The sequence below is a fragment of the Podarcis vaucheri genome (assembly GCF_965113315.1).
Source record: "Podarcis vaucheri genome assembly, chromosome: 3".
Lineage (NCBI taxonomy): Eukaryota > Metazoa > Chordata > Lepidosauria > Squamata > Lacertidae > Podarcis > Podarcis vaucheri.
The window spans coordinates 86,555,751-86,580,160 of NC_138761.1; the positions used below are offsets into that span (position 1 = coordinate 86,555,751).

The window sequence follows — 24,410 nt, forward strand, 5'->3', positions numbered from 1 at the left end:
TGTTAGAAGATTCACTTGTAACTTTTTGTGGTTTCTGAGGCTTGTATGGATACAGATACTGCCCATCTAGTGATAGGAAGATGGGAACCTAGAATAGGGAAACTACTTAAAGTTATTGTTTGTGGCTGGGTAAGGTGGAAACTGTGGATATGGAATTTTGGAAACATTTGCATCTAGCTGCAGCCAGGCCTTTATGAAGTGCTTCAAATATTTTCCATATTTTAATGTACCCATGCTGTGACACAGATGAAATGTTAATGATTTCTAGTGCATGAATGATGGAGACTTTGACTGCTCCTGGAGTGATTTGACACATTGACTCAATGCTAATAGTAGGTCTTAGCCTTTTTGCCTGCATCACAATGGAATAGCTTGTCATGTTGATAATGCTTGTAAATTTGATCACTTATCTATTTTTCAAAAGTATATGCTAGTGTTTCAGTCAAGATAGACCTCTCCCCATGGCAATTTTGCCTTAATGGACCTCCAGAGAAGACTGGGGGTGGGGGTGGTGAGGAAGGAGGTAATTGTACTAGTGAATTCTATTCTGCAGTGAACTGACACCATTGTGTCTTAGCCTGAAAATCAACAACATAATGGGAGAAAACCAGTCAGTTGGATCAAAAGTCCCCTGAAACAGAAAGGTTTTTGTGATCTTCATAAAACAAAACAAAAACAATGAAAGAGTGAGCTTGATAAAACATTGTAAGTTGTGCATTCAAAACAATGAGTTGTGCAACTTAAACAGCCCTGCTCCCCAAATTTAGCAACTTCACCTCTGAAGGTTGTGGCAGTAAGAGCAGACCTTCATTTGATGATCTTCACATATGGGAATCTAACTGGGATCCACTGGAACTGCTTCAGAATCAATGTAATATGCTCTCATTGGTTGATGCCTGCCTATAACTGAACTGTCTCATTCTGGAGCAAATTCTGATATGTCTTTGCCTCAGTTTCACAGTGTATCTCAGATTTCCTTGGGACACTAATGGCAAGGATGGAAACATCTGGCATGTTTCTAAGGAATAAGAACCCTTCAGAAGAAAAGAATACTGGTGAATACATTAGTGTGTGCTGACCACAAGACTTGGTTCGGACCTCAAGTTGAGGTTTCATAAAGCTGCTAGATTCAGTTTAGCTGATGATCTGCAACTGAATCCCAGTTTGGAAAATTGAAACTTCATGCTGCTACCATTCACTCCTATGGGGAATTGAAAGAAAGGCTACAGGCTTTTTTTTTTCATTTTGACAGAATTGGGTGAAATTTACAGGCATAGTAGACCCTCCTGATTGGAGAAAGTCAGCTAAAGTAGAGACAAATAGGTTCAGGGAATTTTATGCTGGACCTATGCTTTTGTTTAAAGAACATTTTTAAAAACCTTTTTAATTTTTTGGTAGAATTGAATAAAATTTGCAGGCACCGTGGCCTCTTTTGAAGTTCTGAATTCTGTCACATTTCAGAATGATGGCTTCTGTGGTTTTACTGCAAGGATCAACCATTACAATTTTGAGATAGTTAAAAAAGGATTCATTTACCCTCCCCATTCTTGTTTTACGGGCATTTTGTATGTGTAAATAACCCACACCACAGCAGTACCCCTTGGTCAGAAACTTGCCAAGTTACAAAGAAATAGATCCAGGGTTTTGTATTATTTTTTTTTGATAGGTACCTTTGAAGTTGTTCTTTTTCTGGTAGAAGATTAAAAGAGATTTACTTCCCTTCCTGTGATTTTATGGGTAGCAATGTTAATATGAAAATGATGTACTTCAGGGTGGGGAATATGTGACCTGCCTTATGTTGTTGGACTCCACTTTCCATCAGTCCTAGCCAATATGCACCACAGAAGTGCCCCTAGGAAAGTAACCTGCAAAATGTCAGAAGCATAGGTGAAGCGGCTAGGGAGTTATGATGAATGGGGGAATAAAAGATGGGCCAGGCTCTGGGGCCCAGAGACCCCCAGTGGTAGGCAGGGTGGGGATCCCTGAGTGGAAGCGCCTGGGACTATGCCTCCTGACCCTCCCCACACTATGTCCCTGCCTCCAGGAGCAAATTTGGGACTGTGTTCAGGGGAGGAGATGGGGGGAGTCCTGTTGCACAATGCCACAGGTTTTATTTAGCTGGAATTTAGGGGGATATTTATTTCCATGTAAAATGTGTTTAGCATCAGGCTGCTATTCAATGTTTTTCCTAAATGTATCATTTGACTTGCAAAGCAAGTCAACTTTCTTAGGAAAGGTGTCTGGTCAGCAGTTCCCAGTTATCTGAGGCCAGCATTTTCCACTTAGCCCTTGTGGCTTGCTTGGAAACTCACAGTAATAGTTCAAAACATGATATTTTTAAAACCACAGAACATCTTAGGACTCCTGAATAATAATAATAATAATAATAATAATAATAATAATAATAATAATATTTTAATTGACATATATTATACTTCATTGGAAATAAATCACTTTCTTCTTCTATCTAATGGTACATATCCTAGTTCAGTTGACAACTGTTTCAAACATACAATTATTTTTGCAGTATGTCCAGTGTACAGATGTAGTCATCCAGATTTCCATAGTTAATTGTTGAAATATTATTATAACTGCAGATAGTTTAATCCTGAAGGCACACTATGGCAGAGGCTTGAAGTAAAGTAGCCAATGTAAAGTGGCCTATGTATTCATATTACATTAAAATATGGAAAGAAAAGCCATTTATTTTGAGACATCTGTACATTATATCAACACAATTTTTCCATATTTTTCCATTTGGATTGAAGTCATTTTTTGAATGTATGAAAAAGCCATATTTCGAGAGCTGAAGCTTTACAGAAGAAAGTAAAAAAAAATAATACAAAAAAATTTGTGTGTTTCTTTTGAAATCCAGCACCTTTCACTCTTCCAGGAAGGTTGTTCTCCTGGGGTTGTAGTCAGGCAAAGCTGGAAAAGCACTAACTAGGCTTTGTGAAGGAGTTGGGAGGACTCTAGGACCCTGTCAGAGCCTCACTCCTCTTTCCCAAAGCCCCAGCACCTTGCTTACTGGGTTTTGAGAAGATGTCCCCAATGTCCCCTCAACTCAGTGCCCAGTGAGTGCACATCACTCACACACAGCCCTAAATCTGCCCTTGTTGGAAGTGAAGCATAGGAAATGGCTAATGGTAATAAGTAGCTATCCCCATAACTGACAGCAGGTTCGCACAGTCAGGTTAAGTAAAAATTAAAATAAAATGGATTGAATCCAATTCTGGCCTTACATCAGTGGATTGGATTTCTGTTAGTGTAACAGGACTTCCGCATATGCTCCTCCCCACTGCAGACCACCTGGAGCAGATTTTGAGGATGTATTGGGATCTGCAGGGGAGACGTCCACTCACAAAACATATACACAACTTTTCATAGACATCTGAAGTCAGCCTTGTATCAGGAAGTTTTTAATGTTTGACGTCTTACTTTGTTTTTGCATGTGCTGGAGGCCTCCCAGAGCAGCTGGGAAACCCCAGCCATGTTGGCGGGGTATAAATAATAGAATTGTTGTTTATTTGATACCACCCAATGTGAACTGAACTATCTGCTATTTTTGAAAATGGCAATGGAGTTTCAAAGTCTATGATCTTCATAATAGAGATGTGCCAAATTATTTGTAATTCAGACAGTTTGTATGTTTTATTTCAGAACAATAATTTATTGCAGTATCTGTGAGAGTCACTAGATTTACACCCCCATTCTGAAGCAAAACTGCTTTGAGATCAGGAAAGTAGTTAAAATGGAATTGGGCCCAATGTATAGCTAAATTACATTATGTATATTCATTTAGTGTGTGCAAAAGTTTTCTCTTGACTTCAGGCACCTGGAATTCGACTTCTAAATGAATGAATTTAATATGCATCAGTTTTGCTGTGTTTTATTTCATGGCCTTTAATGTTCTTGGTTTATTGCAGCATTTATTTACTGCATTTTAATCTATATTTCTTGAATTTCTCCCTTGCAGAGCGTGGCTCCCCTCGTGACTTGGTTACCAGAGACATAACTGATACTACTATTGGAGTGTCGTGGACAGCAGCTCCAGGATCAGTTAATCAGTACAGAATTATATGGAAATCACTTTATGATGATCAGTCTGGAGAGAAAACCGTTCCTGGAAATGTAATAAACACTGTACTGGAAAACCTTCAGCCTGAAACCAGATATAAAATTTCAGTCTTGGCTTCTTACAGAAGTGGAGAAGGAGCTCCTTTAGAGGGAGAAGCTACAACTGAAGGTAGATAGAATATAGAAACACTGGTAACAAAGATTCAAAACTTCTCATTTTATTATAATTTATAATTTAACATTAATGGGAAATATCTAGTGTAGTGCCAGAAGACACACAAGGAGATGTCCTCCTTGTACTCTGCATCTCCCAATCTGTGATGTTTGGTTCCCCCAAACCCACAGAGCAGATTTTGGGGAAAGCATGGGGAAGAGAAATAGAGCATGTACATTGTACAGGTAAGCTTGCAATAGTGATGTTACTCAACGCACCTAATATTGGTAGGGACCATACTAGGATTAAAAAAGGCAGGACCTGCTGGAATTGCGCCCTGTCTATTTAGTTCTTAAATTCCTAATTATTAGTTATACTATAATTCTGAATCCTGGAGAATTTGCACCCAAGTTTGGAATATGAAGCAATCCATGTTGCCTAGTTGAGTTCCAATTCAAGGATTCAACGAAAAGGACATTAGCATCTCAGAAGTGTTTCCATAGATTTTTGTCTTAAAACTTGAACTGAGGTTTGGTTGTGGGTGTAGTTCAATGAGATTAGCAGATGGAGTGTAGGTAGGCTACCCCCTTCTTTTATCAGACAGTCCTTGCATTCATGACAGCAAAGAATTGTTTCTTTTGCTTGCTTCCATTCATCCCATGCCAGAAGCTATGGGTTGGAAAGTTCAAGTTTATGCCAACTTTGCTGCTGCACCATCAAACATTAAAGTCATGCAGGAGGAGTTGACTTGCCCAGCAGTGAACAGAGCCACCTGCTATGGCTTCTTTTATTGTGCTGAATGAACCAACAGGAAATGGGAAACAGTGTTTAGTGTGGCATAAAAGCAGAAATTCCAAAGTTGCAGGGAAACAGTATACCCTGTGTGAACCTGGAACTGTTTGTTCAAAGCACTGAAAGCCATTGTTGCAACATTTTAATAATATATGGGTGAAGATTCTGTGGTTGTGAGAAGCCAAGAAGGCCTGGTCTTTCCAGAGCCAAATGCAAATATGGAGGAGCAGTTTGATTTTCTAAATACTGAGAGCACATTTCCCAAATTTGAGAAATTTTTGCTCTTAAAGGGATATTTACGAACTTTCACATGGGGAGATAGTATAGAAGCATGGCATAGAATCATAGCATTGTAGAGTTGGAAGGGACAACAAGGGTCATTTAATCCAATCCCCTGCAACGCAGGAATCTTTTGTCCAATGTAGGGCTTGAACCCACAACCCTAAGGTTAAGAGTCTCATGCTCTACCGACTGAGCTACTGAGGCAGTATAAACCAGTGCTAATCTGGAAGGAAGTTTGCAGTTTTCCAAAAGTTCAGAATCCCAAACTTTGTGGGAGAGAAGCTGGACGTGTGCATACTTGCAATATTACAGAGGGTTGTAGCTGCAGTTTATATGTCAACAAGTTAAGTTTCACAAAAAAACAAAAACAACCCACCCCAATATGTTTGCTTTCATTTTATTTTACACTGAAAAGTGTCTCCTAGCTCTAGGACCGTGAGAGTGGATGAAGAGAAAGAGACCACCATGAGAGTTACCTGGCAGCCTGCACCTGGGAAAGTTGTCAGCTACCGTGTAGTTTACCGGCCCCGTAGAGGAGGAAGACAGATGGTTGCAAAAGTGCCGCCTTCCTCCACCACCACCATCCTGAAACGGCTCCAGCCACTGACTACTTACGACATCTCTGTCATTCCAATGTATAGAACTGGTGAAGGAAAACACAGACAAGGCGAAGGAACAACAGGTACATTGATTTCTACGCTACATGGATGTAGAGAGGGGTATGTGTGTGGAAATTCATTCCTGCAAACATGTACAGGGTGAGTCTTTTAAAATGCCCCTTGCAACATGTGTACTCTGTATCCATGGAGCCTCTTTTAAAGGACTCACCCTGTAAGAGCTTTAGCAAGGCTGCCAAAGACTGTAAATGTTAGTTTAAGATGTCATATTTTGTCATCTATGTGTGTGTTTACAATATTATTCTAGCTATTTTTACACATGCTCCCTATCTGCTCCCAAGGTGACATGGGAGGGCCAAGCTCGTCAGATGTGGTATAAGCCGCTTGTCTCCTGCAAACCACACAAGGATTCTGCTGATCTCTGTGTTAATTCTTGGTTAAGCCCAGTGACAGAAAGGGAGATTAGCAAAGTGGCACAAAGAGCAAACAGGGAATTTATATGGGATTCTTTTGGCACACATTTTCAAGCAGCTTTATACCTCTTGTTAAAGTACTGCTTCCTGCATGCCTTGTTTAGCAGTATGGGAAGCTGCTTGACTGCGGGGCAATTAGACATTACCTACTTGCATTTCTAACTGTTTTGTATGGAGTTTTAGTGGTGCTCAAAGCTTTCAATCTGAGCCAGAATTATTCGGTAAAACTTAATTTTAGGAACATTTTCAATTCCAGGGCTCCACAATGGAATATGTATAAATTATGAATAAAGGACAGATAACTTGAGCAGATTCTCCTGGTAACCAGCCCTTAACACACACCTGTAGAAAGTATTTTATAGAGCAACTTCCACAGGGTCTTGAATCCTCACACCTCTGATCTTAGAAATTAAGCGGTGTTTATGTTAAACTTCTATTGAGGCTGCTTAAGCCAAAGTAGAATAAATATTTTTAAATGGCTTTCCACTAGAGTGCTAGGTTTGATGCTCTTCTTTCAGAGGCTCTGATTATGAATAATCATAGGAGCTATTAATAGAGCAGCCTTTTGCAGTAACAGTGGTTTGAAAGGATGTTATAATTATGTCTTGCTATCAGTGATCCAGGAAGTGGGCTCACATTATCTTCTCCCCTAAAATTCTGAGTTTAGCGAGTTTAAAAAGCAAGAAGGTGTCTGTTTCATCCCCTACTAGAATCCTTGGCTTTTGCTCTTTGAGATTAGATTGCTGTCCTTTTAGCTAAAAAACAAACAAACAAACAAACAAACAAACAAACAAACTGCAAATGAGATAGCATTCAACCCACTAGGAAAAATTGGCTCAGGAAGGAATCTATTGCTTGTTAAACCAGTAGTATATTATTCCAGTGTTCTTTAATCTGCATTGCCTGCACTGCTTGCCAGTTTCCAGATACAGTGCAAAATTAATGATGAGTGTTAACTAGCTTTAAGGTGCTCTAAATGGTTTGGAGCTTTAGAGACTAGTTCTCTGCTCCTGTTCCTCTTGGCATGGCAATGATTAGGTCATCTGAATTGCTTCAAAAATGAGAATGGTTGAGAGTTTTGTAGCACCTTACAGGTGAATAGAAAACATAAGAGTTTACAGATTAGAGCCCCCTTCATCTGAAGCATAGAATGTAAGAGTTACAGTCTGTGACATTTCAAGAAAAACCTAAAATGTATACAACTTTTAAAGAAATCACTTATAGCAGCTATAATGAGTGATAGCACCACCTTCATAGATTTGCTCATTTAACAATCATAATGGGGGGGGGCGCACAGGGTGGAACTTATGGTGGATTTGGTAATATTGTGCATATGCAAGGGCTTTTGATCCAGTAGAGGGATCTGGTAATAGAAGAGGAAGGGAGGGTTGTTGTTTTTACCATATCTCCTTCCTCCTATGCCACATTCTACCCTGTTCTGGAGGATCCCTCAACTCCTTTGAACCAATTTTCTTGGGCTGTTAGGGCAAAGCATACAGGTGCTATAATGCATTCACTTTTTAAAAACTGAAATGAGGGTTTTATGGTTGAATATAGCAAACACTTAATTTCTTGGGTGTTGTTTGATTGTTGCAGCTTCCCCATTTAAACCTCCCAGAAATCTGCACACTTCTGATTCTACGATGTCAAGTTTCCGTGTAACCTGGGAGCCAGCCCCCGGTGAAGTGACGGGTTATAAAGTAACTTTCCATCCAACTGGAGAAAGCAGGCGCCTTGGAGAATTAATAGTTGGCCCATATGACAACACGGTTGTATTGGAGGAGCTCAGGTATTGCCACTCATAATTTCCTTCCTTATCAGTATTTCCCCCCCATAGGTATTTTTCAGTCAACTGCATCTCTTTCAGCATATAATTTCAATTCTATCATCCTATGTTTATTTTTTAAAGTCTATTTCATTAGATGCCAAAGGCAGAAAGGCATGGTAAATATACTATTCAAATAAATGAATTAAAATATGACCCTCAAGAAAGCTTGTAAAACCCTTCTGCTGGGTCTGTAGTAGTTGTTAGCTGTCTTGATGGCCAAGCTTGGCTCAAAGCTAGGAGATACAGACAATACAGCTATAGATGTTCAGTTGTAAGGACCAATCTCTTGCTTCAGTAATAGTTTCTTGCTCAGTGCTATTTTTCTAGAAAAAGAGGTGCCGGAACTCACAATGAACACCTCCCTTGTTCTCTTAGAATGGCAATGGCGCTCACCTGAGAGGTGCCGGAAAAGAGTTCCTGCGAGTTCCCTGTGAAAAAGAAAGCTTTAGATTTCAGCTCCTAAAGACTTACCCTGCCGTAAAAATGACAGGGAGAATCATTGTAGTTTAGTGGTTAGTGTTTATGAACTCTGATCAAGAAGACCCAGGTTCCAATCCACACTTGGCCACAAAGCTTTTTTGAAGATCTTGTTGGGCCAGCCTAACCCACCCCATATCCTTCTTAGGATAAAATCAGTGGGGAGAGAGCCATGTATTCTGTCCTGAGCTCCTTTGAGAAATGGCGGGATTAAAAACAGAGTGAATAAATCTCTAAAGGTGTCAAAGTGATCCATCCATTCCCAGTCTAATTTGCTTCCTATATGCATTGAAATCACGCAGGGCAGGCACTTCCTACAAAGTCAATGTTTTTGGAATGTTTGAAGGAGGTGAAAGTGCACCACTGATTGGAGAAGAAATGACTACCCTTTCAGATACTGCTGAGGTGCCCTTTTTACCTGAAGGTAAATATGATTTTAATGAGAAGCCCATTTCTTATTTGGATATTCTAGCTGTAGATCTTTACTTTTAGAAAACTGGTAAAGTGAACTGTTTTCAACATAATTAACTGATACAGTTATTTACTTGCAGGAGTAATTGCAAAAAGAAAAGGCTACTTTTCATGAAGACCACTCCTTGGTCTTTAGTGACCATTTTTAAAGATAACTTCCCTCTCCGTTAGTTTCCATCTTTATAAAAAGGCTCTTTCTTGTTTGTGAAGACTTTAATGATTATTGCCCCATTTCACATTATAGCTATGCAGACTTATACAGTTACTCATGCATTGTCAAATACACGATTTACAGACACACACACACACACACACCCCATACAGCACTATATGGAGTCAATAAACAGCCCATATGGTGCCACCACTGTCCTTCTCTCTGGAAATTTGAAAATGCTGCAGGAAGGATTTTGAAACCTTTCAGAGAATTTAGGGCAGGCATAGGCAAACTTGGCCCTCCAGATGTTTTGGGACTACAACTCCCATCATCCCTAGCTAACAGGGCCAGTGGTCTGGGATGATGGGAGTTGTAGCCCCAAAACATCTGGAGGGCCAAGTTTGCCTATGCCTGATTTAGGGTGAATAAAATTTGGCCAGGATCCAAACAGCTATTTTATATGTGTCCAATGACTTTACCCATTGAATTTTTAAAAACATTTTTCTTTGAACCCTGTGGTGAATAACATACCATGTTTGAACATTCCCCAAATTTTCAAGAGGTTTACTCTGTGGCAAGTGTTTGAAAAACTCCAAGCAAACACGGACATCTGGAATTACTTTCTTCAGTTCTTTGGATCCAGGACTGTTTCTGCACTGTTTCTGCTTGATAGTGCAATCTTAAATACATTTACTAGGCAGTAAGCCCCAGTGCACACAGTGCAGCTTCTGAGTAAGCGTGCATATAATTCACTGTGCAATAGTTCACTGGCCTAAACTGAAACACTGTCAGGAGGTATATAATGTTGCAAGTGAAATGGGAAATACTGTAGTAGTTAACTCCTCCATATAGAAAATGAGCAGTGTTCTGAAACTTCACAGTGCCTCCCCTCAAGAGGGTGTGGGTGGGCATGAATGTATTTTCAAAAAGTGAAACTTGAACAAAATCCACAGGACAGGCTTGTACAGTGGTACCTCAGGTTACATAAGCTTCAGGTTAAATACGCTTCAGGTAACCCGAGGTACCACTGTATGTGTGTGTGGCAGCGGGGATTGCATCTAGCAGTGTTAAGAAAGGCCCCCGCCCCCGCTCACTTGCAGGGCTTTTTGCAAGCAGTCTTTCAGCCCAGCAGCTTTTGCTTGTCTGTGTGTGTGTGTGTGTGTGTGTGTGAGAGAGAGAGAGAGAGAGAGAGAGAGAGAGAGAGAGAGAGTACTTTGTAAACAACTTAGAAGCCCATTCTGGCATTAAGTGGTATATAAGTAAAATAAAGTGAACACACACACACACACACACACACACATATATATATATATAATATCAAAATCTGACTGTGTGCTGTTGCATGGTTACATTATAGGCTGGAAGGCATTTTTTTAAAGCCCACTGCAATACCACTGCAAGTGAGTGTAGGACTTTCTTAAAGCCTTTCAATGCAAAGCAGCAAGGGCAACAACAACAACAGATAACACCCATTGGTCACTTGACTGACATGATAAGCTAAATCCTCCATCCTATGATTTATTTTATTTTTTTGCAAAGTTCTCTTGCTCCCTGCAAAAGAGGCAGAAAAATGAATTCCTCCTTTGAAGGGAGTGAAGGAAATGCAGGGTTCAGTACAGCACTATAAAATAATTCCACCAAAATCACTTATACTGAGTTATACTGTGTTCCATTCTTATGGAGGAAAGAATAGTTTTGAGGATGGAAAAGTCCATCCTTCACAGGAGGGAACCCTTGGAGCCAACTCAGTAGGTACAGTCTGGCTAAAATTAGGTATTTTTCAGTCTTATTTATTTTTAGGGGACAGTTAAGCACATGGGCTGCTATTTGACTAAGATTTACTTAGACTAGGCTAATTGGAATGAATGAACATGACTTACGTCAATCTCAGTGGGTTTGCTTTGAGTAAAATGTAGTTGAGCACTACCCATACTTAACTCTCTCCCACTGAAATAAGTGCACCTTAAAAAGTTCCTAATGTTGGCAGGATAATACCCCGTTTATATCATTGCAATTGCCCTTTATTCCTGCAGTTATTCCTTACAACCTAAGATGCTTTTCTTTCTTTCTTTTTTAAATAAATGAAGTGAAGTGGCAGCCTATGTGGAAAATTGTGCTCATAAAAATCCATATGCTGCATTAAAACATATAGACTTTCTGCCATGGCTTTCTGGTTGGAGACTAAATTTACAAAAGATTTGATGGCATTGATATTTCCAATGTTTAAAATTAAGGCCAGACTCCAGACACTCGTGTGTGTTGCTTTGCATTCACAATTATCAGGGCTTTTCTGGTCCCCTCCTCTAACACAAGGCTCTTTGAATCCTCAACAATGTTAGCAAGTGCATGAACTTTAATATATACCCTATTTCATGATTTATGATTGTGTTGATTAAAGACTAGTGTTGTATTTTCTATGCAGAAGAGGATCATGCTTTTAAATCCTCAGGTACCTGGAATAGTTCTATTCATGAATCTACAGTTTTGGATCAATTATGTGGAACATAGATGAAATCACTCTGATGAGTGTGCCTGATTTTACTCAATGGGATTTCTTCCATGTAAAGACCAGAAGCTATGATGGCATGAAGCCAGAAGGTTTTGCTGCTGGTAACATGATCTCCAGAGGAAAAAAGGAGGAAGAGCACACATACACCCATTCAAATGGCTAATGAAAGGATCATATTTTAAAGCCTTGTGTCTTTCTGCTTTGTATAAACACACTGTGATTTTCAGCATGTAGAAAGCAGTTCTTATTTTTATCCTACAAATGGACGGTCCCCAATATTTTATTTACTTTCTCTCTGAAGCATTTAAAACTTTGTATAAATGTTTGTTTTTGTCACTTCTGATTCTTTTGTGTTTATGTGTGTTTCTGTATCTTATATGTGTTGTATTCTTTCTCTTGTTGTGTTAAATGTGTAAAAGTCTGCACCATCTTCATTAACAGACCACAAAACAGTATAAAATTAATTTTATCATTTATCTCCACATATTAAGCATATGGACTAATTTCTAAAGATTCTTGTTTAACACTCCTCAGATTTTATCAATTCTCACACATATTTAACTGGAGAAGATGCGCAATTTTGAAGTAGTCGTTGTCATTGGCTACCTAACTTAAGTTTATTTAGTTGTTCAATAATTTAGCTGTGTTGATTCTCACTGCACTTGGGCCCTGGCTAAGTAATAGTCTAATAGATCATGTCAGTGTTACGGGCAGTGCTCACCAGAATATGCTTCACAGCACACCTTTTAAAGCAAATATTACTAATACATAATCTCAGAAGTGTTATTGGTAGCACTATGGAATGCTCCTAACGACTTTAAGTTCCAATTTATATAGAAGAACACTAGTCAGTTACTTAAGCCATGCATGCTGGACAATGTAAAAGAGGATAGGATAGAAAACAGCTGTTCATTTGCTGCAACTAACACACTTGTATTTTGATTGCTGTGACAGGCCTGGAATGCAAAACCAAAGTAGAAGCAGATATTGTGTTGCTGGTGGATGGCTCATGGAGCATTGGTCGGCAAAATTTTAAAACAATCAGAAGCTTCATTGGTCGCATTGTTGAAGTATTTGACATTGGTCCCGACAAAGTGCAGATTGGTAAGCCTTGAATGTCCTGAAATAATTTGGGGGTGTTGTTGTTTTGGGACCTTTTGCAACTAAGTTATATTTCTCTCCCAGCTCTTGCACAGTATAGTGGATCTCCTAGAACAGAATGGAACCTCAATGCACACAAAACCAAACAGAGTTTGATGGATGCTGTTGCCAACTTGCCTTATAAAGGAGGGAACACCCTCACAGGTAACATTCTGCTGCTGAATTCATCATAAGGTACACTGGGGAAATTAATACAATGTTATATGGTCTGAAAAGATTTTTTGTTTTGAATATATTATACTGACTTTATAGAGTGGACAAAGAAGTGGTTCTTTAATCTCCTCTGTTTATCTGCTGCCACTCAGTCTCTTCAAACAACACTCCACAGAATCTCTTCAGAACGCTTCCCCAATTTCCTCAGCCAAGACCTTCAGTCCCTTATAGTAGCCCTTAAGGAACAACAACAACAACAACAAAGTCTGTGCTACAGATATCTCACAGGGAGCATCACTGCGCAATCTTACTCTGTATAAGTGATCTCCAAACTAGGAGGGTAGTCTATGGTTACCAGGCAGAAAGTTGTCTTGCCAGTGCAAGTTGTCTTGCCAGTGCAAGTAGATAAACTGCTGCAGGAAAATAAACAACGTTTCTGTGTGCTCCGACACTCGTCATAGTGTCCCATTGCGCCAGAAGCTCAATGTCATGCTGGCCACATGACTTGGAAAGCTGTGGACAAATGCTGGCTCCCTCAGCCTGAAATGAGATGAGCACCACACCCTATAGTCAAGTTTAACTGGACTTAACCATCCAGGGGTCCTTTACCTATGAGTGGTAACCGTAACAGCTGGAATGAAGTAAGTACTTAGGGCAAAGCTTATGTGTCTCTTAATGAAGGTACCTATCCTACTTTAGGGACGTCTACTCTCTATGCTGGAATCTATGGCTAATGAATAATGGGTACCTGTGTGTGCTGTGATTTCAGGAGATGCTCTGAAGTTCATCTTAAACAACAACTTTAAGATAGAATCTGGCATGAGGCCTGGGGCTCGCAAAATTGGTGTCCTCATCACAGATGGCAAATCACAAGATGATATAGTTGTGCCATCTCAGTCACTGAGAGATTTGGGAGTGGAGCTGTATGCTGTTGGTGAGTATTACGTGGAGAGGTGGGAAATATAGAAGTTGGTTGGAAAACTAAATCACTTTCTCCTTTATATGAATTGGGAAACAGTCTAATGAACATGCCTAGGTTATTTTAAAATGTTTTATTTTTGTGACCTTTTTAAGGTATCAAAAATGCTGATGAAAATGAACTGAAGCAGATCGCAACAGACCCCGATAACATTCATGTTTACAATGTTGGCGATTTTGGCCTCCTTGTTACGATTATTGATGACCTCACTAATAATTTGTGCAATAGTGTCAGAGGTCCAGGTATGTTTCTCTTTCTAGTTTCGTTTTCAACTTCTTTTTACCTTTTATATGATGCCTGCTGAATTTTTCCTAAATTACTTACTTGGAACTTTGTTTTTGCATTACCCCCATGGTGTGCTAGCTGTTAAAGCCCATCTGCTTTCTGAGCTCTCAGGTAGCATCTGAAGCTCTGGATCATGTGAGAAGTAGCAGGGTGGCAGCCTTCACACATGCCAGCATTACCACATTTTCTGTGAATGGGGAAATGCTGAGTGAGAACAAGTCATAGGATGGACTTCTCCCACATGACCCAAGTCGCCAATGTTTAGTTTCACAGTCCAGGAAGGAGTTGTACTACACTAGTGACTCCATCACAGAGTAATAAGAGAAAAGTTCCTTGGGAGGAAAATATATTCTATAGCCGTTTTAAGACAGAGATACTCATGAGCAACTGTTGGCATATTATTTAACAAGATAAAAGGGCAAATTCAAATGTTACAACGAGTCCTGCACAGAAGAAAATATATGAAATAACATGCCCTCAGCATGTCATTTGTGATTTTTGCATATCAATTGGTTTTTTTGCTCTGAAGTTTTTACTGGCTGCAGCTTCTCAGTGCATGGACTTAGCTTTGCCATAACATCTCAAGTGTGATTATCACAGATTAAAGAATGCATCATATTTTACTATAAATTATTTTATGCATATTAATCATATACATTTCAGTTCAGTAAGTAAATAGATCCAATACTTAAGTAAAAACAAGTTGAGTTGATGTATATTATTGTTTTGCATTTCCTTCTTTGGTAACCCTCCTAATGAAGATTTTATAGTATTGTTCCTTTTTTTTGCATCACAGCTGATTTGGCACTTCCACCAACCAATCTAAGAACCTCTGAGGAGACACCTTATTCCTTCAGAGTATCATGGACGCCACCTGCTGAGAGCGTTGATAGATACAGGGTTGAATATTATCCTGCAGATGGAGGCCCACGAAAGGAGGTCAGCACTGGACATCCAATTTTATTATTTTTATTTATGTTTATGTATACCACTGATTTTGCAGTGGCTCCGCTCCTTCCTCCTGGACCATGTCCAGAAAGTAGTGCTGGGAGATGAATGTTCAGATCCCTGGGCTCTCACTTGTGGGGTGCCTCAGGGCTCTGTCTTCTCCCCCATGCTTTTCAATATCTATATGAAGCCACTGGGAGAGATCATCGGGGGGGGGGGGTGTTTGGACTGGGTGTTCACCAGTATGCGGATGATACCCAGCTCTACCTCTTTTAAATTGGAACTAGTGAAGGCAGTGAATGTCCTGTGTGAGTGTCTTTACTAGAAGTTGCTTTTGTTCTATCAGGGCCAAGAGCAGAGATAAAAATAGCAGTAGATAGATTTATGCACAATTATGTCTCCCGTTTCTTGTTTTCATGCAGGTCTTTGTAAGTCGTTCAGAGACGACTACAGTTCTGACTGGCCTCAAGCCCGAAACAAAGTATATTGTGAATGTATATTCTGTGGTAGAAGGTACCAGTAGCGTACCTCTAGAGGGCGTTGATACGACTTGTAAGTGTCAATTCAAATTCAATTAAGATATGTGATAATTCATAAAACTTCCAAACTGTTTTTACAACAAAGTTCTGCATAGAATGTTTGTGGGAATATGGAGTGGAGATGAGAACTCCAAGCATATAAAAAACCTCTATGGATATTTTTAAAAATTGCAACCTCCTTGTAGATAGACATTACCTTACTGAACAACAAAATGATTCACTCTGGGAACTGTAGCTCTGTGAGGGGAATAGGGGGTCTCCTAACAAGTCTCAGCACCCTTAACAAAGTACTGTCCCCAGGATTCTTTGGGGGGGGGACCATGACTGATTAAAGTGGTATGACACTACTTTAAACGTATATTGAAGGAGCCTACGATGAGAAAGAGAACATTGGGTATTTAATATTCTATGATATTATAAGCAATATGACAGGAGACTTTTGGTTCTTCAGTCCAGAGGGTAGAGTTATGAAAAGGATGAGTGCCAATCAAGCTGGGTGACCCTGAGAGTGTGATTCAGCTTTGTCAGTATACATTTCAGATTTAGCAATTTGGGATTGTGGCTGTGTAGATTAAGTCCAGAACAGATGAGAGAAACTATCCCAGACAGTTATGTGTATTATGCTCTCATAGGATTAAAACACTGTTCACCGAAAGTCATGTACAGTTTGTGACCCACTAAACTAACTTCAGACTATTAGCTATGCATCAGAACCTGCCAAGTACCTAACATCTCCCCTGTTCTTACAAACCCTGGGAGACTGCAAAAACAGGAGGTTTCTTAAGCCCTTTTGAGTCAGTATGTACAGCTGGTGGACTGTGTTCAAACTAGTTGGTTATAAGTTGTGCGGGCCTGGTTTACTGCAAAAAAAAATACAATAACTAAAAGCTACTCCCCATCTGAAAGCTGAAAGTTCAAACATGTTTTCAAAAATGAAGACGTAAAATATGTTTATGGACACAAATAACTGAATTACATTTATGGTTCTGCAGTGCCAATCCCTTCAGTCAGAAACTTGAATGCGTATGACATCACCTCAACAACAATGCGCGTGCGATGGGAACCTGTCAGTGGAGCTACTGGCTATGTGCTGCTGTATGAACCTGTCAATGCCACAATACCAGCAACAGAGAAACAGGTAACAACAAATTTAAGAAAGAGAGGCAGACAGACAGTGAGAACCTGAATTTGCTTCCATATGCCAAAGCAGTGAGACATTTATTTTGTGAGTGTATAGATTATAAAATAAAACAGCTTGATTGGAAAGTTATATACACAATAATGTATGAGTCAGGAAGTTGTAAATACATTATTAAACATGGAAACTGAATTTTTTTAAAAAAACAATGTAAAGGCCCAAGCATTTTGTTTTTCTTTCTAGTGGCTTCTTCTAAACTTCCTTGTTTCTTTTTCTCTTTTTCCAGATGCGTGTTGGAGCATCAGTGAATGATGTACAGCTGCTTGACCTGATTCCTAACACTGAATACACTTTAACAATTCATTCAGCTTTTGGTGACCTCATCAGTGATCCACTCACCACGCAGGAAGTCACCTGTAGGAATAATATCTTGCTTGTCTTATATTTACCCCCTCTTGGTTTGGCAATGCCATGCCTCAGTATATTAAGGGTATACTGTGATTTGTGTACAGGCAACGTTTCACTTGCCACTTGCGCACAACTGTGCACATGCACAGCTCTCATGAACTGGATGTGCTGTGTGACTTTGTTGAGGCTGCTGAGTGTCCCTGCCTAATAGCTGGCTTGTGGGGTAGCGCAGCAGGAACAGCAACAGCCACTTTTCTGTGTACTAGCCATTAGGAGGGGAGGCTCAGCAGTCCCCTCCAGCTCATGAGGGGCCCTCCCTGGAGCCCAACGAGGATGCCCTCTGGGCTCTGGGGAGGGTCTACTCATGAGCTGGAGGGTGCAGCAGGGCTTTGCTGAGGCTCCCCACCTAAAAGCTGACACGCAGGAAAGAGCTGCTTTGTCACACCTCAGTTAGGCGGGAAGGGTCAGCACTCTCAACAAAGCCTGCTGTTCCTCTGACTCATGAGGAGACTCCCAACAGAGCCCAAAGAGGATGTCATTGTTGGGCTCTGGGGAGGGTCTCCTCATGAGCCATGAGGACTCTACAGGGTTCTCCCCACTTATGCACATTTCACTTATGGATGTGGAGGGCCAGAACATTACCCCTGGGTAAGTGAGGTGTTGCCTGTACATAGTCACACTGGCGAAGGAACAGGAGTGCGGGGGGGGGGGGAGCGCATTGCCCCGGCAGTGCGATCCCATTGGGGTGCCATTGCTGCTGCTCCCCCGCCTGCACTGGGCGCCACGCCCCCACAGGCGACATGCCATGCCCCCAGGATGCTTGTCACGCCCCCAGGATGCATGCCAGCCCCACCCCTCCTGCTCCCCGCCCCCCGGTGCCGGAGCATGAAGCTCCACCACTGCATAGTTATACCATTACTCAGTTACTTAGACACATTCTACGGGCTTGGATTATTGTCACTAAACCCATCCACTAATACTTAAAATGTGATAGTGCTACTGTACCCATACAGCGCTTGAAACTTGGCTGCAAAAAGACAATCACTCTCCAAAGATGTTCTGAAAGATGTTCCCATGTTATTCTCAATGGGAAGCCTTTAGATATGGCTGTTCATATAGCACAGGCACAAGGCGTATTAGGAATAGATGATAGCTTTTTCCCCATCTGAAGAATTGAAGGTTTTTATTAGAATAACCATTTCTTATTGTATATATACTTGCAGCTATTTACCGTATTTTTTGCTCTATAAGACTCACTTTTTCCCACCTAAAAAGTAAGGGGAAATGTGTGTGCGTCTTATGGAGTGAATGCAGGCTGCACAGCTATCCCAGAAGCCAGAACAGCAAGAGGGATCGCTGCTTTCGCTGTGCAGCGATCCCTCTTGTTGTTCTGGCTTCTGAGATTCAGAATATTTTTTTCTTGTTTTTCTCCTCCAAAAATGAGGTGCGTCTTATGGTCTGGTGTGTCTTATAGAGCGAAAAATACAGTACCTCCCATAAGCATGTTTTTCTGGTTTACATATTATTTCAGTACCTTGTAAAATCTGTTTGAAAGGTGGCATTCTCACTTCAGTTAATTTTTTAATATGAATGTAAAAGTTACATGGACTAGGAGATTTAAAGATAATTATTTGCTAAAATATAAACCTGTTTGGGGGATGGCATTTAATATTCTTGCCAATATGTCTGATTATTCCACAGTACCTTTAAGTGGAGCAAAAAGCCTAATGATAAGAGATATTACTCACAGCAGCATGCGAGTCATTTGGGAACGTGCTCCAGGGAAAGTTCGGAAATACATATTGAGATACAAAGCAGCTGGGGAAGATGACGTGAAAGAGGTAGGTGAATTTTAGCTAATATGTGAAGATAGCTTAAGTGGAGTATTACAGCATGACTACCTGCAGCAGTGTTATTAAGGAGCAATCAGATGCCTGAGTTCCTGATATGTAAAATTATTTCTCCTCTTAAACAAATTTAGATTCTTTGGTTTCAGTGGTACTGAACCAACATATATGGATTGTTCTTCTCTTAGAAGTTAGCATTGCTAAGCCACAGGATTCTTATGTTATAAATACAAGTGGTAGAAGAGTGACAATGGCTAGCATGTGTACTTTGCTTGCAAAAAGGAATAATTTTTAAAAAAATAAAAAGTGGCCAAGGAATATAGAAAAAAGCTATGTGAAGCAAGCCAGTATGAGGATACAGTGGTACCTTGGGTTACATACACTTCAGGTTACAGACTCCGCTAACCCAGAAATAGTACCTCGGGTTAAGAACTTTGCTTCAGGATGAGAACAGAAATCATGCGAGGGCAGTTCAGCAGCAGTGGGAGGCCCCATTACCTAAAGTGTTGCTTCAGGTTAAGAACAGTTTCAGGTTAAGAACAGATCTCTGGACAAATTAAGTATGTAACCTGAGATGCCACTGTACAGGGCTGAACAGCTGTGAATATTGTACCACAGCAGGACTGGTGAAGCAGCTTGGCAAAAAGCACCATCACGAGCACTCATTAAATTGAAGGCTAGGAAAAGTTCAGGGCTTTTTCCTTATAGCAGCCTTCCCCAGCTTGGTCCCTCCATATGTTTTTGGACCATAACTCCTGTTAGCTTCAGCCATTGGGGACGATGGCCCTAGAACACGGAGAAGGATCAAAGAAAATATATTCAGGTTAACACACTTTGATGCCGTTCATTTGTAAATAAACAGATTAGTACAAAGTTCACCACAAGTCTTCAGTGATATCTATCCACCAGGAATAGCTTTGTGAAGATAGTCCTAAACTGTCTACAACATGGAAAACAAAAGTATGAAAGTGATGTTGTAAGGAGGAAAGCAGCATTTAATAAATCTCTCTTGTTTATGTCTAGTTGGAATTGGATCCCTCTCAGACCAGCACAGTTCTCCCTGATCTTTTTTCAAAAACACTCTATAATGTTGAGCTTGTTGCAGTATATGACGAAGGACCGTCTATGCCAGTAGCTGCAGAAGGCACCACTTGTAAGTCAACTCTATTGCTTAATAGGTTTTCTTAGATCAGATGTGGAGAACCTTTGGCCCACCAAATGTCACTGAACTAGAACTCCCACCAGTCCCAGCAAGCATGGCCAAGGATGATTGGAATAGTAGTTCGGCAACATCTGGAGTACAAAAGATTGCCCGTAGCTGTGTCAGTTTCTTAAAGAAATGTAGGGTTTAAAATGTTGAGTTTTGTAAAGAGTAATGGCCTAGACCAGAATGACTCTAGAGGAGGAGACTTAGGTTGTTCTCCTAATCATCATCCTAGGTGGGAGGTGCCAGAAGGAAAACATGAAAAGATGAAGCAGCAGCTCCTACCTCTACAGTATATGTAGCAATCACAAATTGGGCAGCAACAAGCATGCTGCCATTAACATAGGAACTGTATTCACCAATGAGATCATGGATTCAAATCCAGACAGTATCCCTGGCAATAGCTCCTATCAGGCATGCTGCCAGAAATTGCATTGTAGAAGTGATTAATTAGCTCTCTGGCACAGCATCAGGATTGGCATAACGCCCACTGTGGTGATTAAACAGTGTCTTTGGTACAGCTTTCCTCAGGTATATTGTTGTGAATAGTGCCTTTGGTTCTCAAGGAGAAAGCTGCAAAGGATCAGCTTTTTCATTTGCCCTCAGGCATGGCAGACTCACATAACAGTGGGAGGACACTTTGTAGGGCACACCTGGCATGAAATTTTGCACCCCAGATCACTTGGTGGTCTGGTATTTAGGACTCATGAGGAACACAGGGAAAGAAAACACGAAGTTGGATGTGCCGTATGGGAAAAGCATCAACACAAATAATGACCATAACATAGACGAGGACCAGAAACCTGAAGAGGTTTCATAAAGGCAGAGAAAAGGGCCAAAGGGGACAACATAGAACTGGCCATATCCCAGCCAGAACACTGTGGACACTGTCAGTCCATGTACACCATGCCCCTGCACACCCACCTTAACAGAGTTCACTGGGGTAGGATTGTTCTGCAGAGCACCACTAAGTTTATAAAGGAAGCATGTTGTTGAAACAGCTTATATCCACACACAACCTTTATAGATAAAAATCACTATGATGGCATTTCTGTGACCACCCCTGACTAGAAGCACTTAAGATGTGAATAGAGACTTCATCACTGGCACAAACATTGGGTGGGTGGGGGTGGGGGAAGGATGTTGAACAGATAGAGAAGTGCACTATGGAGGATAAAGAAGAGGTTTTAAAACTCCTGTTTCCATGTACAGTATTGTTGTTTGAGTTAAAATGGGCTTGTTGAGCTCCTCAACTACCCATAGGCCCCAGGCAGATATCCGGTCTTGCCATATTCTGATTCTGGGCATGGCAGATGCAGTGGCATTCTGCAATGTGGAGACTGTGGAGCCAAAAGACAGCCTGACAATCCTACTGTAGTAAAATAATCTGTGCTGTTTAAGGATTTCACCCTATGAGTATATGGCATGTAAACTGTTCTGTACATTCCCCATGTGGTTTGTGTCCAAACTCCAAACGTCTTATGTGGTGGATTAGTCTCTGCACATAACCTTGCATTTCTAGAAATGTTTAGTTTGTAGGGTTTTTCCTCTTGTGAGACAATTTCTCACTTCCTTTTTCCTTCCTGACAGTACCAGTACCAGCACCACAAAATCTAAGAACTGATCAAGTAACCAAGACAAGTTTCAGAGGTACTTGGGACCATGGAGCACCTGATGTAGCTCTCTACAGAGTAGAATGGGGACCACCTGGTGAAGAGAAGCTACAGGTAAGAATTTTTCAATAACCCCCAAATCAATCACTTTAAACCCTTTTTGTGTGTTTAATGCTGTTTGCTGGAAATGTTAAACTGGCCACTGTGTTTTCTAAATTTTTGATACCTAGGGAACCAGTTTCTTCATTAAGTCTGGAGACACATTGAATCCTTTTGAATACAAAAGTGACTGTATGTGTTCTCCCCCTTGGAACTATAGATTAGCTCAGTTAATATTTCCTCCTGGCACCCCATAGTGTGGTGGCACTGTGGTATAAACCACAGAGCCTAGGGCTTGCTGATCAGAAGGTTGGTGGTATGAATCCCTGCGACGGGGTGAGCTCCCGTTGCTCGGTCCCTGCTCCTACCAACCTAGCAGTTTGAAAGCATGTCAAAGTGCAGGTAGATAAATAGGTACCGCTCCAGCGGGAAGGTAAACGGCGTTTCTGTGTGCTGCTCTGGTTCGCCAGAAGCAGCTTAGTCATGCTGGCCACATGACCCAGAAGCTGTACGCCGGCTCCCTCGGCCCGTAAAGCGAGATGAGCGCTGCAACCCCAGAGTCGTCTGTGACTGGACCTAACGGTCAGGGGTCCCTTTTCCTTTTTTATGGTTGGGTTGCACTGCTCACTTAACCACCCTCTGCCTGAGTTGCTGCTGTGTGCTGATCTTCCCTCTTCCCTCATGCTCTCCAAGGAACTCACTTGGAGGGAGGTAAAGTGAATGATCCCCAGCAGAGATTTAAAATCGCAGAACATGCAGCAAAGTAAAGCATGGAAGTATAGGCGGTTAGATCTTTAAAATATCCCCTTCTAAATGGCTTCCAAAGTTACCCATTTCCTTTACTATAGAAAGAGACCACATGTTTGGTAAGTCAAAATGGTTTACTTAAGAACTCTTCAAAGGTCAGATTCATGTGCTTTTTCATGCAATAGCAAGAAGAGACAGGCAATACAACTTAGTTTGAAAAAGTAGTAAAATGTTTATAAATTATTTGTATAGAAACACAAAGATGGCTTGCTAAAGCCATGTGGTCTAAGCTTGGAGCATCTAGCTTCAACATCCTTAGTAGAGTTCACTTGGTGGAAGAAGAAAAGAACAAAGAGTTTGGTAACCTTTCCTTCAAGGGTGAAGAGGTGTGACTTAGCTAAGCCTGGCAGAACAGCTTACTCTTCTTAATCCTTCATGCATTACTTAGTGTTAAGCATGATGGCTATATGAAGCTAGTTTATCCCACAGTTGCCACTGCCCATATAAAATGGTTCATTATCACATAAAGCTGACCATAAAATCATGGTTGGATAATTAGCCTGTGGACAAGCTATGTGCTGGTGCATGCAGCTCAAACACTCCCCAAATTACTCACTGTCTTTCGATAATGGGGAAACAAATGACAGAGTGGCTGGCCTAGTGTTATGTGTGAATCAGAGCTTGTGGTTTCTTTATGAATAAACTGGAAGCAGAAGCTTGGGTATGTTCATACACATCCTAATTTCCTTCAGTGTAGTTTATGAAAAGCTTTCTGTCATAAAGTGGCCAATGGCAGAGGTGGGGGAGACTAATACTTCATAGGATGATGGTCTCCTTGCTCTGAAAGACATAGGGTTGTAGATTTATCCAACATGTTGGCTTAATTTTTCAAGGACATAACAACCTCTTCCTGTAGCGCACAGTGTATAAATCACTGTTGATCAATTGTCTGTAGATGGATTTCTGTATTTAAAGAACTGTAGATGGATTTCTGTATTTAAAGAACTGTAGATGGATTTCTGTATTTAAAGATCTGTTCTAGTCCATGAAAAATGTTAATTGTTAAATATATTGCCTCAATGAGTGAGTAACTTTCTTTCTTTCCCCCCATCCCCTGTCACTTCCAAAGACAATTCTTAATGGTGATGAAAATACTCTAGTTTTTGAAAATTTGAACCCAGACACACTCTATGAGATTGGAGTTACTGCAATTTATCCCGATGAATCAGAGAGTGATGAACTGATTGGCAGTGAGACCACATGTAAGAAATTCTGAAATGCATTCATACATGGATTACAATTTGTAACAATAGTATTCAAATGAAAGACATGTTTTTAATGCAAACTTGCTCTGTTTGTGTTTCTCCCCCTCCTATAGTGCCCGAGGTGCCTCTGACAACAGCAGGTAAGAGCCTGAATTCATTAATAACATTTTATATATGAGGATTATACAGA

The 24,410-nt window shown here is 40.7% G+C and overlaps 1 protein-coding gene across 9 annotated transcripts in view; it reads left to right on the forward strand.

The window, feature by feature from the left end:
* Positions 1-24,410, forward strand: part of COL12A1 (collagen type XII alpha 1 chain) — a 110,615-nt gene that overhangs the window by 37,652 nt on the left and 48,553 nt on the right. For 5 of the 9 annotated variants that reach the window (XM_082218125.1, XM_082218124.1, XM_082218121.1 and 2 more), the window contains exons 14-30: positions 3,977-4,246; positions 5,721-5,987; positions 7,992-8,184; positions 9,003-9,124; positions 12,789-12,938; positions 13,020-13,139; positions 13,918-14,082; positions 14,223-14,369; positions 15,209-15,351; positions 15,783-15,912; positions 16,892-17,037; positions 17,324-17,453; positions 19,147-19,286; positions 20,316-20,445; positions 22,087-22,223; positions 24,085-24,217; positions 24,334-24,360. In XM_082218125.1, the coding sequence (XP_082074251.1) occupies positions 3,977-4,246; positions 5,721-5,987; positions 7,992-8,184; positions 9,003-9,124; positions 12,789-12,938; positions 13,020-13,139; positions 13,918-14,082; positions 14,223-14,369; positions 15,209-15,351; positions 15,783-15,912; positions 16,892-17,037; positions 17,324-17,453; positions 19,147-19,286; positions 20,316-20,445; positions 22,087-22,223; positions 24,085-24,217; positions 24,334-24,360 (2,550 nt within the window). The remainder of the gene's footprint in view (positions 1-3,976; positions 4,247-5,720; positions 5,988-7,991; positions 8,185-9,002; positions 9,125-12,788; positions 12,939-13,019; positions 13,140-13,917; positions 14,083-14,222; positions 14,370-15,208; positions 15,352-15,782; positions 15,913-16,891; positions 17,038-17,323; positions 17,454-19,146; positions 19,287-20,315; positions 20,446-22,086; positions 22,224-24,084; positions 24,218-24,333; positions 24,361-24,410) is intronic. The other 4 variants (XM_082218127.1, XM_082218128.1, XM_082218126.1 and 1 more) reach the window with 1 other exon arrangement.